At 39.4% G+C, this 12,599-nt stretch overlaps 1 protein-coding gene across 3 annotated transcripts in view; it reads right to left on the minus strand.

Annotated features, from left to right (window-relative positions):
- LOC132781054 (scaffold attachment factor B1-like) overlaps positions 1 to 12,599 on the minus strand; it is a 47,040-nt gene that overhangs the window by 32,258 nt on the left and 2,183 nt on the right. For all 3 annotated transcript variants that reach the window (XM_060784981.2, XM_060784982.2, XM_060784980.2), the window contains exon 2: positions 6,311 to 6,398. In XM_060784981.2, coding sequence (XP_060640964.2) covers positions 6,311 to 6,398 — 88 coding nt within the window. The remainder of the gene's footprint in view (positions 1 to 6,310; positions 6,399 to 12,599) is intronic.

The following is a 12,599-nucleotide window of genomic DNA, read 5'->3' on the forward strand; positions in this document are numbered from 1 at the left end:
ACATGACTTAAAGCATGCCTGTGTGGTCACACCGAAGCTGCTTTTAAGGTCTCTTTGGCATTAATGTGTCTTAACTCTCTGTCAACTTGGGGGATGCTGGATTGCCTTCTTTTGGGGCAAGGAACCCGAAAGAGTTAATGTCCATGCTGTTGCTTTGAGAAAAAGGTAACAATTTATTAACAGGTCTTGGGTCTGATGCCATCCAGGCACTAGCTTGATTTTCCCAAAACAAAGTTCATATTTAAAATATGATTCTGAAGCTGCCAGACGTGGACGTTTCTGAGAAGAATATATTATGACAGTTTTCATGAGGAGAATAGATTACAGTTTCCCTTGCTCTCAGTCTCTGGTATACAGGCCTCTGAGGCGACCAATACCCACAGCATTAACCAGTTGTTGTTTAACTACAGGGTGTGGCAGCATAACTTCCTTTTTTAAAATGTGTGCCATTCAGTCGGTTAAAGACGTAGCGGAGCGCTAGTGGTCTCTTTCGAGAGGCGGGAGTATAAAGTTTTGTCCTGACACAGTTCAGTCGCCATCATGCGTTGGAACAGTGAGGAGCGTGCTTTTGCCGTTGAGGCCTACTTTTCGAGCGGATGTTCTGTGATTGCAATCCAGTGCGCTTTTCGGAATCGCTTTAATTTAGCCCCATTGGCCCCTGTCCCGGACCAGAAAACATGGGTCACTACATTCAGACAAACTGCAAGTGTGACAAGACGAAGAACTGGAGTCCCTCAGCCCATTAGATCACCTGAGAACATTGAGGTAGTGAGAGCTTCAATGTTGCGATCACCACAGCGTTCTGCGCGCAAACATGCATCTGCCCTTGGATTTTCCAATCGTTCTGTGAGGAGAATTCTTCATGATGATCTTCGTTTCCATCCTTAGAAGATGGCGATTGTGCAGGAACTTTCTGAACGTGACTTCAATTCTTGGAGGAACGCGTGTGAGGTTCTTCTCAAAGTCGTTCCTGAGGACGCTATTGTTTTTTTTAGTGATGAAGCCCATTTTCATTTGTCTGGATCCGTCAACAACAAAACCTGCGCTACTGGGCTGACAACAATCCTCGAGAATTACATCAAAGGCCTTTGCATTCACCTAAAATCACAGTGTGGTGTGCAATTTCCTCAGCTGGAATTATTGGTTCCTGGTTCTTTGAGGAAAATGAAGTCGCAGTGACAGTGAAATCGGAACGGTATGTAAACATGTTACAGGAATTTTTTTTTCCCACGGTTAGATGGGTTGGACTTAGGGGACATTTGGTTCCAACAAAACGGTGCAACTGCACACACTTTAAGAGCATCGATGGCTGTTTTGAGGGATCACTTCCCAGAGCGACTCATCTCAATTAGGGGGGATTTGGAGTGGCTCGCCCGCTCTCCAGATTTGGCCCCTTGTGATTTTTTCTATGGGGTTTTTTGGAATCCCAGGTTTATGTAAACTTTCCAAGGACCCTACAAGATTTGAAGACCAACATCCAGGAAGAAATTGCCAACATAACGCCTGCTATGCTGGCAAGAGTCATGACAAACGCCAGAAATCGGTTTACTCAGTGTATGGAGAATGGGGGACATCACCTACCTAACTATGTAAAACAAAACTTTAGGTATGCGCCTACATTATAACAAAAATTCTGATTCATACAATGGATTTTATTAAGTTTTGAAAAAAGGAAGTTATGCTGCTGCACCCAGTAATTGGTTGAAGTACTGGTTGTAGTCCCTCTGTGGAGATTGAGAGACGACAGGATATAAAAGCCCGAAATAAATAAATAAATGGTCTGAAGTAACAGATTGTAGGTAATATAACTGGTTATGAAGTGCAACTGGTTATATAGTACAATTGGTTATAGTATTGACTTGAAATGGCTTGTCCAAGCCTGAATCTCTGGGACCAACAGAAGACACATCCCGCTTCAAGGATTCCCTGGTGGTCTATGATCTATAATTGCTCCTTTACCTAAGGCAAAGAGGCGTGGCCAACTAACTGACACAAAACAGCTCCCTTTTCCTCAGGCAAAGGGCAAACAAAATGGCTGACAGAAACAAGGAAGGGTTCTCCCAAACTCCACTCTCACAAAAACTAATATAAAGGAAACTGTTCTAAAACTATGGGCAAGGAAGCCAGACAAAGGGATCTGGAACTGGTACAGTTCCAGCACAATGCCCCTGACAACATAAAATGCAATCACAATACTGCAAAATACTTGTATTAGTTTCAACAAAGGAAAAGACTGTTTAAAAGTATTTTAAAAATCCATTCAAATATTTGCCACTTGGGTTTTGGACACTTGCAGTAATTGTTTAATGTTGGAAATAGCAACCTTCTACAAGCCTCCTATATCCGTTACTTGTTATGTATATAATTGTCATTGTTTACTATATTGTATGTATATATTGATATGCAGTTTTCCCTTAACTGCATATCAATATATATGCAGTTTACGGACTCTGAGATGGCAAATGCTGAGCATTAGATTGTTTTTATTGATTCTGATGTATATACTGACTGTCTTAATTGTTATAATTGCTGTTTACATGTTTTATCCATTGTTATGCTTATGCTGGCATCGAATTGTGCCTTTGTAAACCGCCCTGAGTTCCCCCTCGGGGGTTGAGAAGGGCAGGGTAGAAATACGCGAAATAAATTAACACTATGTTGATTGACGTTGTGGGAAGGACTGCAAACCTTGTGACCTGATCTGGGACTATTCAGATCGAGACTCTATTTCAGAAGTCAGTTTACATTAGAAGTCAGTCAGTACAGTATGCAGTAGTCAGTGTCCTGCAGTGCATAGACCATTGGTTCTCAACCTTTCTAATGCAGTGACCCCTAAATACAGTTCCTCATGTTGTGGTGACACTCAACCATATTTTTGTTGCTATGTCATAACTGTACTGTTATGAATTGTAATGTAAACATCTGATATGCAGGATGTATTTCCATTGTTACAAATTGAACATAATTAAAGCATAGTGATTAATGATATGGACAGTGGATGAAGGGATTGGAATTACCAACAGGAATTGCCAACAGATTCAGCTCTGACTTTTTGGGAATTGCACTTGTGTGAATTATAGTTCACTAGGCACCAAAGAGCATTCTGGACTCCACCAACAATAGAATTGAACCAAACTTGGCATACAGGACTTCCATGACCAACAGATAATACTGGAGGGGTTTGGGGGAGGCATGTACAAAGATTTGTTCTACACTCGCCCCTCGCGTCCTCTGAAGGCGGAGGGCGCGTGGGGCGAGCAGGAAAGGCCCCCTCCATGGCCGCCGCCATGGCGGGGGCCTTACACTCGCCCCTCGCGTCCTCTGAAGCCGGAGGGCACGTGGGGCAAGTGGGAAAGGCCCCCTCCATGGCCGTCCCCATGACGGGGGCCTTACACTCGCCTCTCGCGTCCTCCGAGGCTGGAGGGCACGTGGGGCAAGCAGGAAAGGCCCCCTCCATTGCCTTGGCTGTTTGGCTCGCACAGGAGCCGGCAGCCATTTTGGAGGGGGGCGACGCCAACCCGGGCGGCTTCGCGACCCCCAGAAAATGGCCAAGCGACCCCCTTGGGGGTCGCGACCCCCAGGTTGAGAACCACTGGCATAGACAGTCTTTACCGAGTCAATGTTCAGTAATGTATTAGACTGAAGAGATGGACTGGAACCAGTATTTAACTCTTCTTAGGAAGATCATACTTTCCAAAAGGTTATGAACATTCCAAATAGTGTGAGTGCTACTTAATCTCGAAAAGGGTCACACTTCCATAAGGCTATGGAGATTCCTGGTTTTCCAAAAGGTTATAATCTCTAAAAGATCATGCCTTTCCAAAATGTAATTGCTTTAAAGCTCTGCTTATCAACTATCTCTGTCTGAAGGCTTTATGATATAGATGATAAAAAAGTAATAATCAATGCATATACTGGTTATAATTGCTCATACCTTTATGCAACACCATGCTTCTAAAACCCTTGTTACTAGATAGTTGCTACATTTTTAGGCACCCTGAATGTGACTGGAATTCAATACTCTGAAGAAACAAGATGCTGTCTAACCTGGGAAACTAAACAGGATCACGCCTGGTTAGGACCTGAATGGGGAAACCACCAAGGAATACCAAGTGACGGTATAGACCAGGTATGGGCAAACCCAGGCCCCTTTGGGCTCTTTTCTCAGGCCCTCCTCTCTCACACCATCCTATTCCCCCTTCCTTCTCTCTTCCTTCCTTCCATCCTTCCCTTTCTTTCTTCCTTGCCTCCCTCTTTCTACTTCCATCCTTCCCTTCCACCATTTCGACCATCCTTTCTTCCCTCTTTCCTCCCTTTTTGTCTTTCCTTCCTTTTCTTTCCTCCTTCCCTTCCTTCCATTCTCTTCCACCCTTCCTTCCTTCTCTTCCTCTTTTCCTTTCTCCTTTCCTCCTGGGGGATGTGTAGCTGGAAGAAGAGAAGGTAGAGAGGGGACTGATTTTCTGATGCTCTAGAGACCAGGGCACAAGGGAACAATGGTTTCAAATGGCAGGGAAAGAGAATAGACTGAAAAGATTAGGAAGAACTTCCTCAGAGTAAGAGCAGTTGGAGAGTGGCATAAGCTACCTCAGAGTGTGGTGGACTCTCCTTCTTTGGAGGCCTTTCTGCAGAGGCTATGTATTGGGAGTTGTTTTCCTGCAAGGAAGGGGGTTGGACTGGATGGCCCGGGGGGGGGGGGGGGGGTCTCTTCCAGCTCTAGAATTCTATATCAGGAGAAGGCAGAACAGGTTCTAATAGAAACACTTTCTCTCTCTCATCCATCCGTCCTGACCAAGGCCAACCCTTTCGGGATCCAAATGCTTTGTCTTTCCTTCACTTTCTGCCTCCAAAAGAGAAGCGGAAGGGGAGGAAAGCTGCCTCTCATCTTTCTCCCTGCCCCCATCTTGAACGGACCTCCTTCTCTTCCCATACACCCCTTTTTGTGTCAAGGCTGAGCCTCCAAGGGGAAAGGTGTGTGCATATTGGTGTGTTGAAGAGAGAAAAGAATGAGAGTGAAAGTGAGAGGTGGGTGTGACAGGAGGGAAAAGCTCTCTTCCTTTCTGGGCAGTCAGTCCTCCTGGCAAGAAGAGGACTTGGGGAGAACGCCCTCCCTTTCGGTCTGCCCACCCCACTCCGGTCCACCATGTGGCTCCCAAGTTAGAAAGTTTGCACATGCCTGGTATACATACTATTAGAAATGTCAGTACTTTGGGGGAGGTGTCAAATATATTTCATATGTATTTAATATTTATCTTATTTATATCCCGCCTTTTTCTACCCCGAGGGGGACTCAAGGCGGCTTACAATCGCACCTTCACAGTGCTTTAAAACATACAGTATCAGCTAAAAACATGAGTTAAAATTAAGACATTGTACACATACTTAAAATACATTTCAATGAATCACACCATCCAGAGTCAGAGTCTGAGGTCATTCCAAGGTCAAACTGCACATTTTCATAAAATATCCTGTACTGCTCTATTTTTCAAAGGCCTGTTCCCTTAGCCTGGTTTTGATTCTCTTTCTAAACACTAGGAGGGAGGGGGCTGCTCTGATATCACTAGAGATGGGCCACCACTGAGAAGGCCCTGTGTCTTGTCCCGTGCTTGCAGGGAAGGTGGGACCGAGAGCAGGGCCTCCCCAGATGATATTAGTCTCCAAGATGGTTCATTGGACAGGTATGCTGGGCCGGAACCGTTTAAGGCTTTATAGAGTGAAGTCAGCACTTTGAATTGTGTTCGGTAGCAGATCGGCAGCAGAGGATGCTCCCTGTATGGTGCACCGGTGAGCAACCTGGCTGCCGCCCGTTGGACCAGTTGAAGCTCCTGTACAGTCTTCAAAGGCAACCCCACACAGAGTGTGTTGCAGTAATCTATACGGGATGTAACCAGAGCATGGACCATCATGGCCAAGTCAGACTTCCCAAGATACGGATGCAGCTGGCTTCTTCAATGGGAGATTCTGAAGAAATCCCAAATCATAAAATCATGGCCCCCTCACGCCTCAAGACATTGAATAAGAGGGCAATGAATGGCGAAGATGAATTGAAACATATTGTTTCTAAATTGTGCAAATGTACTGTTAAAAGTAGCAGTCAGCAAAGCGATTTAAAAGGCAAGATCCAAACAGTAACATCTAAGGATGAAAGAAGAAAGCAAACAAAAACTAATTTGCTAACTGTATAACAGAAAGAAACAAATCAAAGACCCTGGGCGACAAAGCCAGAAATCAGTCCAAAATGCATATTTGTGGAAGAAATTATGTTGAAACGAGAAAAAAAATGTTAACAGCACAACAGCAGACCGTTTTGTACCTTTCACAGTTCTTTTGGGGGTTCTCTTTGGAGTACTCTCTGAAGCAACGGGAATTTCATCAGGATTTCCTCCTTCTTCCTCAATTGCCTGTTGGAAAGGGACAGCTGTGAGTTGCTTCAGAAACAGGAAGGCTCTGGCTTTATTATTCTTTCACACTGTGTAGATGGGACTGCTGTGGAGGGAGTCGCGTTTGCAACTCACAAATAATCAAACCATAAACATGGCATGATGGTAGTATTTTTTATGTATTATTATGCTTCCCGATTTGGCAAAACTGTGTTCCCACTGTCATAATTCCCTCGTGCTCAAACTTCTTCCATTGCTCTGTTCAAATTCAATTTCCCCAAACCAATTATGTCCCCCATTTCACTTCCCAAATGTATTGCCCAATTTCACTGCCCAAATAAATTATTGCCTTTCAATCTTTCTCCACTCTACATTGTCCTTTACTGATTAGATTATTTATTGATACAGGGTAATCTATGGGTCTGGTTTCTATTAGTAGTCCCACTCAAAAGAGAAAACCTATTCAATGAACAGAGATTGAAAAGGGCTTTGAGAGGATGGAAAAGGCAGTTCTACAAAAAGTAACCAACAAACAGCAACATGTGGAATGTGGAAAAAAACAAACAGGGAAACAATATCCTACTTGTATTTTATACTTTACTTTTATTACCAGTAATCACTGGTGTTTAATGTTATGGGTCACCAGACAATTAATTAAGACACTATAAAGACACATTGATGAAAACAATACTTCTTACAAGAAAAAATAAACTTCCAATCCAAGAGTGGTGACAAATTGCATTACATGGGTCATTATGGCTGTGAGTGTTATTCTTCTATATCTCTGCTCCATCAGCCAAAAACCACAACAAAAATATCAACTGTGCAAATGTCTCTGGCTCTATCTGGAAGTACCAAAACAATTTATTAAATTATTTCCATTTCATCCTTCTTCATGGGATCTTAGGGCAGCCTAAAGGTCAAACAGGGAAGTCCTCAAATATGCTAGCATTAGCCTATTGGATTTTCACTATTTAATGTATCTTATTGCTGGCCCACTGAAGGATAACCTATCTGTATAAATCAGATCTTATTTAATGGTCCACATGGCTAAACTTTTAAGTAAATCTGTATGTATAATAAACATCAAAGTTTGTATGCATGCATGTGCGTTTGTGAGTATTTATGTATGTTTGTGGGCAATTTCCAAGATGGCTCCCACTTCCAGAGAGCCCTATGACTCCCACTAACAACGGATCTGGACAAAAATTGGCACAGATTCAACATGACCAGCTTTGAACATTGGTGGGGGTTTTTTGGGGGGAGGAGAGATTGACATTGATGTTGGGAATTGTAGTTCACCCACAATCAAACATCATTGTCAACCCCACAGATGATGGATCTGGACCAAACTTGGCACACAGACCCAACATCGCCATCTTTGAATACTGGTGGAGTTTGAAGGGAATTGACCCACAATGCCAGGAGTTTTAGTTCACCCACATCCTTATACATTTTCGAATGGGGACATTCATAAAACAAACACAAGTGATTACTATTTCTTATTAATAGCACTATTAAAAAAAAACTAACCTTGGCATTGCCGGGTACCTAAACTAGTATCATATAAATTCGAAATGTTGCTTGAAGGTATGTTCCTTCACAGAGAAAATGAGTGCATCTTCCCCCAGACTAAATCTACCTCATTTAAAACAATTGTTTGATTTATATCATGATATTATTCCAGAATGAGACCCAAACTGGCATATTGTGCATGCTAAAAAGGGTATTGTGGAAAAAGCAGCAGGATATAATATTAATGAAATTACAATGGTAATTTGGAGAAAATCCCTATTTTTAATGCTTCACTCATACATCCCGAGTAAGGAAGTTATTTAAAAAATGAATGGACTACATCCATGTCATTAAAAAGAATCTTTTGTTTTATATTCAGACTCTTACAGAACGGCATTTAAATTGGCCTATTATACATGTGAAAAGGGTATTGTTGCCATGTGTATAATATATTTAGAAATAAAACTAAGCTTATAAATAGATATGGTTTTATCTCTTTGACAGTTTAACTGCCATAAATCCATAGGCAACTTGAGGGCAGAAAGCTGTAAAATAAACAATTTGTAAGTAGATCTGAGATGTATATTATATATACATAATTTTATTTCTTTATGTATATTATATATATGGTTTTATTTCTTAGATTCAGGCTTCTGGGGGCATTATTTTAAAAATGAAAGGATCATATCCATCTCATTACAAATGTTTTATTTGCATCCTGACTTTCTTACAAAATGAGGTCCAAACCAGCTTATCCTATATGATAAAAGGGATATTGTTGTCTTATGTACATTACAGAAAGAAATAAAACCAGTTATGATATGGTATCATTTCTCTGAGTCTGCCATAAATCTATAGAGGACAAGGTCAAATAAACAATTTGTAAGGAAATCTGGGAGCATTTGTTTTGTTGCCAAATAAATATGAAAAATGCGGCACTTTTAATTTGGGAAAATTCCCTGTTTTTAACTGAGATGTGTGGAGGAATTATTCTTAAAAATAGAAAACATAAATCTCATTAATAAATGCTTATTTGATTATATCCTGATTGTCTTACAGAATGAGATCCTAACTGGCCTACTGAACATGTTAAAAGGATATTGTTGTCTTACATATATTATATAAAGACATATATGTGTGTGTGTGTGTGTGTGTGTGTATACATATATATATGTGTGTGTGTGTGTGTTGATATAACATATATATACACACATACACAACATATATACTACAGACGTTTCATATAATAGTTATATAATTATGTATAGAACATTTATAAAATATATTGGTATATAATATAAAAACATTATAAAATATTCACACAATCTCTCACTCTGCATATATAAAAGAACATTTATAATATATAATAGACTTATGAAGAGATATATACTACATACAATGTATATTATAGAACAGTTTATGTATATATGTATAAACATTTATATAGTACTAGCTGTACCCGCCACGCGTTGCTGTGGCCAACCCCTCCCTCTTTCTCTCCTCCCTTCCTTTCCATCCTTCCCTCTTTTTCTTTCTCTCCTTCCTTCCTTCTCTTTCACTTCCCTTCCTCTCCCCCCTCCCTTTTCTTTCCCTTTTGCTTTCTTTCCTTCTTCCTTCTCTACCTATTCTTGGACTGCAGGTCCCAGCAGTCCTCCTGATCGAACTATCTACCTATCTACCTACCTACCTACCTACCTACCTACCTATCTCTATCTAATCTATCTATCTAGAGGATTGCTGGGACTTGCAGTCCAGGAATAGAAAATAGGAAATATGCAGGGATTGGGATGCTCTCAAAGAAATCCAAGGAGAAGAAAGCTTGCATCTTGGAAGCAGCGCATTTGGCTCATCCTCCTCTCCTAAAGGACCTGTTCTAGGGATGCTGGGAGCTGTAGTCCAGAAGAGAGTGTGGATATGCTATTGTGTTTTTGTTTATTATTATTATTAACTTTATTTATAGCCTGCAAAATCTTCCGAAGGACTCGATGCGGCTTACAAAGGCCAAGGCCGCCAACAACAACAACATACAAATATAACAGTAAATCTCATAAGCAAATAATAAAACATCAAGCAAAACAATAAAACACTAAAACAAGGGGTAGTCGTTTTTGTGCATGTGCTGTAGTGTATTTTTGCTTTTGTGGATTTAAAGTCCCTTACACTGTGTTTTTCAGTGTTTTTATGAGTGATGGTCACTCGTTGGTCTGATAGGTGTATTGTGTCCAAATTTGGTGTCAATTCGTCCAGTTGTTTTTGAGTTATGTTAATCCCACAAATGAACATTGCGTTTTTATTTATATAGTTTAGCCGTCCCCTGCCACGTGTTGCTGTGACCCACATGGGGGTTCTGTGTGGGAGGTTTGGCCCAATTCTATCGTTGGTGGGGTTCAGAATGCTCTGTGATTGTAGAGGAACTATAAATCCCAGCAACGACAACTCCCAAATGTCAAGATTCTATTTTCCTCAAACTACACCAGCGTTCACATTTGGGCATATTGAGTATTCGTGTAGAGTTTGGTCCAGATCCATCATTGTTTGAATCCACAGTGATTTCTGGATGTAGGTGAACTACAACTCCAAAACCAAAGAACACCCTTCCAGTATTTTCTGTTGGTCTTGGGAGAACCGTGTGCCAAGTTTGGTTCAATTCCATCGTTAGCGGGGTTCAAAATGCTCTTTGATTGTAGGTGAACTATAAATCCCAGCAACTACAACTCCCAAATGACAAAATCATTATATTTTTTTTTTAGTAAAGGACATACATTGGCTTGCTCGGTGTCTTGTGTCCAAATTTGGTGTCAATTCGTCCAGTGGTTTTTGAGTTCTGTTAATCCCACAAACGAACATTACATTTTTATTTATATAGATTTATATTATATATTTTATATAACAATGTACAGGACTTTTATAAACTATCTTTGAATATAAAATATTATAGAACTTTCATACAACACATATAACCTATATTATAGATTGGGATTGTTTTAATGGGTTATTTATACTGTTATGTTTTGTTATAAACCGCCTTGAGTCCTTGGAGAAAGGCGGTATAGAAATGTCCAGACAAATAAAAAAGTATCTATTAAAACACTCACAACACATATTTATAATAGAATATTTAATATAACTTTTATAAATATATATTTTATATTGAATGTATTATAGAACATTCATATGAAATATATAATAGAACATATATATATATATATATATATATATTGACAATGCTCACTCCTATTGAGGAGTTATATTGTTATAGAGATTTTAAATGTTCAATGTGCTAGTTATGATGCTTTATTAATGTATTTGTTTTAGCCAGGATTTTCAGTTGTTTATTTTAACTGTCTGTTTTAATTTTTTTTGTGTGTTTAGTTTAGTTTGAGTATTTTTAACTGTTTTAATGTTTTACTTTGTCATTCACATAGCATTGAATGTTTGCCATTTTTGCTTTTGTCGCCTTTGGAGGCAGCCCTTAATCCCACCCCCCCACCCCCACAGGGGAGAGAGGATAGGTTAAAAATAAAGTTTTCTTCTTCATATATATACCGTATATTCCGGCTTATAAGACGACTGGGTGTATAAGACGACCCCCAACTTTTCCAGTTAAAATATAGAATTAAGACGACTCCCATGCATAAGACCACACCTGCGTATAAGACGACCCCTGACTTTTGAGAAGATTTTCTTGGGTTAAAAAGTAGTCTTATACGCCAGAATATACTGTATATATATATATATATATATAGATAGATAGATAAACAGAACCTTTCTAGAATACATGATACATACATATCATGCAATATTTATAATAATCTCTGTATTTTAATATGTATTTTACAGAAATACGTTTTAGTATTTATAGAATTTTTATTTACAATGTTGCCGTTTCACCCACATCTATGGCAGGAATCTCAGAGGTTGTGAGGTTTGTTGCAAACTAGGCAAGTGGGGTTTATATATCTGTGGAATAATGTCCAGGGCAGGAGAAAGAACTCTTGTCTGTTGGAGGCAAGTGTGAATGTTGCAATTGGCCACCTTGATTAGTATTGAATGGCCTTGCAGCTTCAAAGCCTGTCTGCTTCCTGTCTGGGGGAATCCTTTATTGGGAGGTGTCTTCCCCCCAAAGAGGACTCAGAGCGGATTACAAATTATCTGTAAATATAATATATTATCTTATTAGCATAGCCCAATATTGGTATTATATATTACTATATTGTGCTATACCACTATACGGCAATATCATTAGTAATATTTCATAATACTACATGTAATATATAATATATAATCATTTTATTCTTTATTATTAGTATTATATTAAATTACAATATTATCAATATTATATGTACATATAATATATAGTATATTATTAGCATAGCATATTAGTATTATATCTTACTACGTTGTACCATACGACTATACTGCAATATTATTACTAATATTACATGTAATATATAATTATTGTATTATACTGTATTATTAGTATTATATTGTATTATAATTTTATGTGTATCTATATAAATAAAAATGTAATGTTTGTGGGATTAACAGAACTCAAAAACCACTGGACGAATTGGCACCAAATTTGGACACAATACATCTAACAACCCAATGTATGGGTTGTCATTTGGGAATTGTAGTTGCTGGGATTTATAGTTCACCCTCAATCAAAGAACATTCTGAACCCCACCAACAATGGAATTGAACCAA

Source organism: Anolis sagrei, chromosome X (assembly GCF_037176765.1).
Source record: "Anolis sagrei isolate rAnoSag1 chromosome X, rAnoSag1.mat, whole genome shotgun sequence".
Taxonomy (NCBI): domain Eukaryota; kingdom Metazoa; phylum Chordata; class Lepidosauria; order Squamata; family Dactyloidae; genus Anolis; species Anolis sagrei.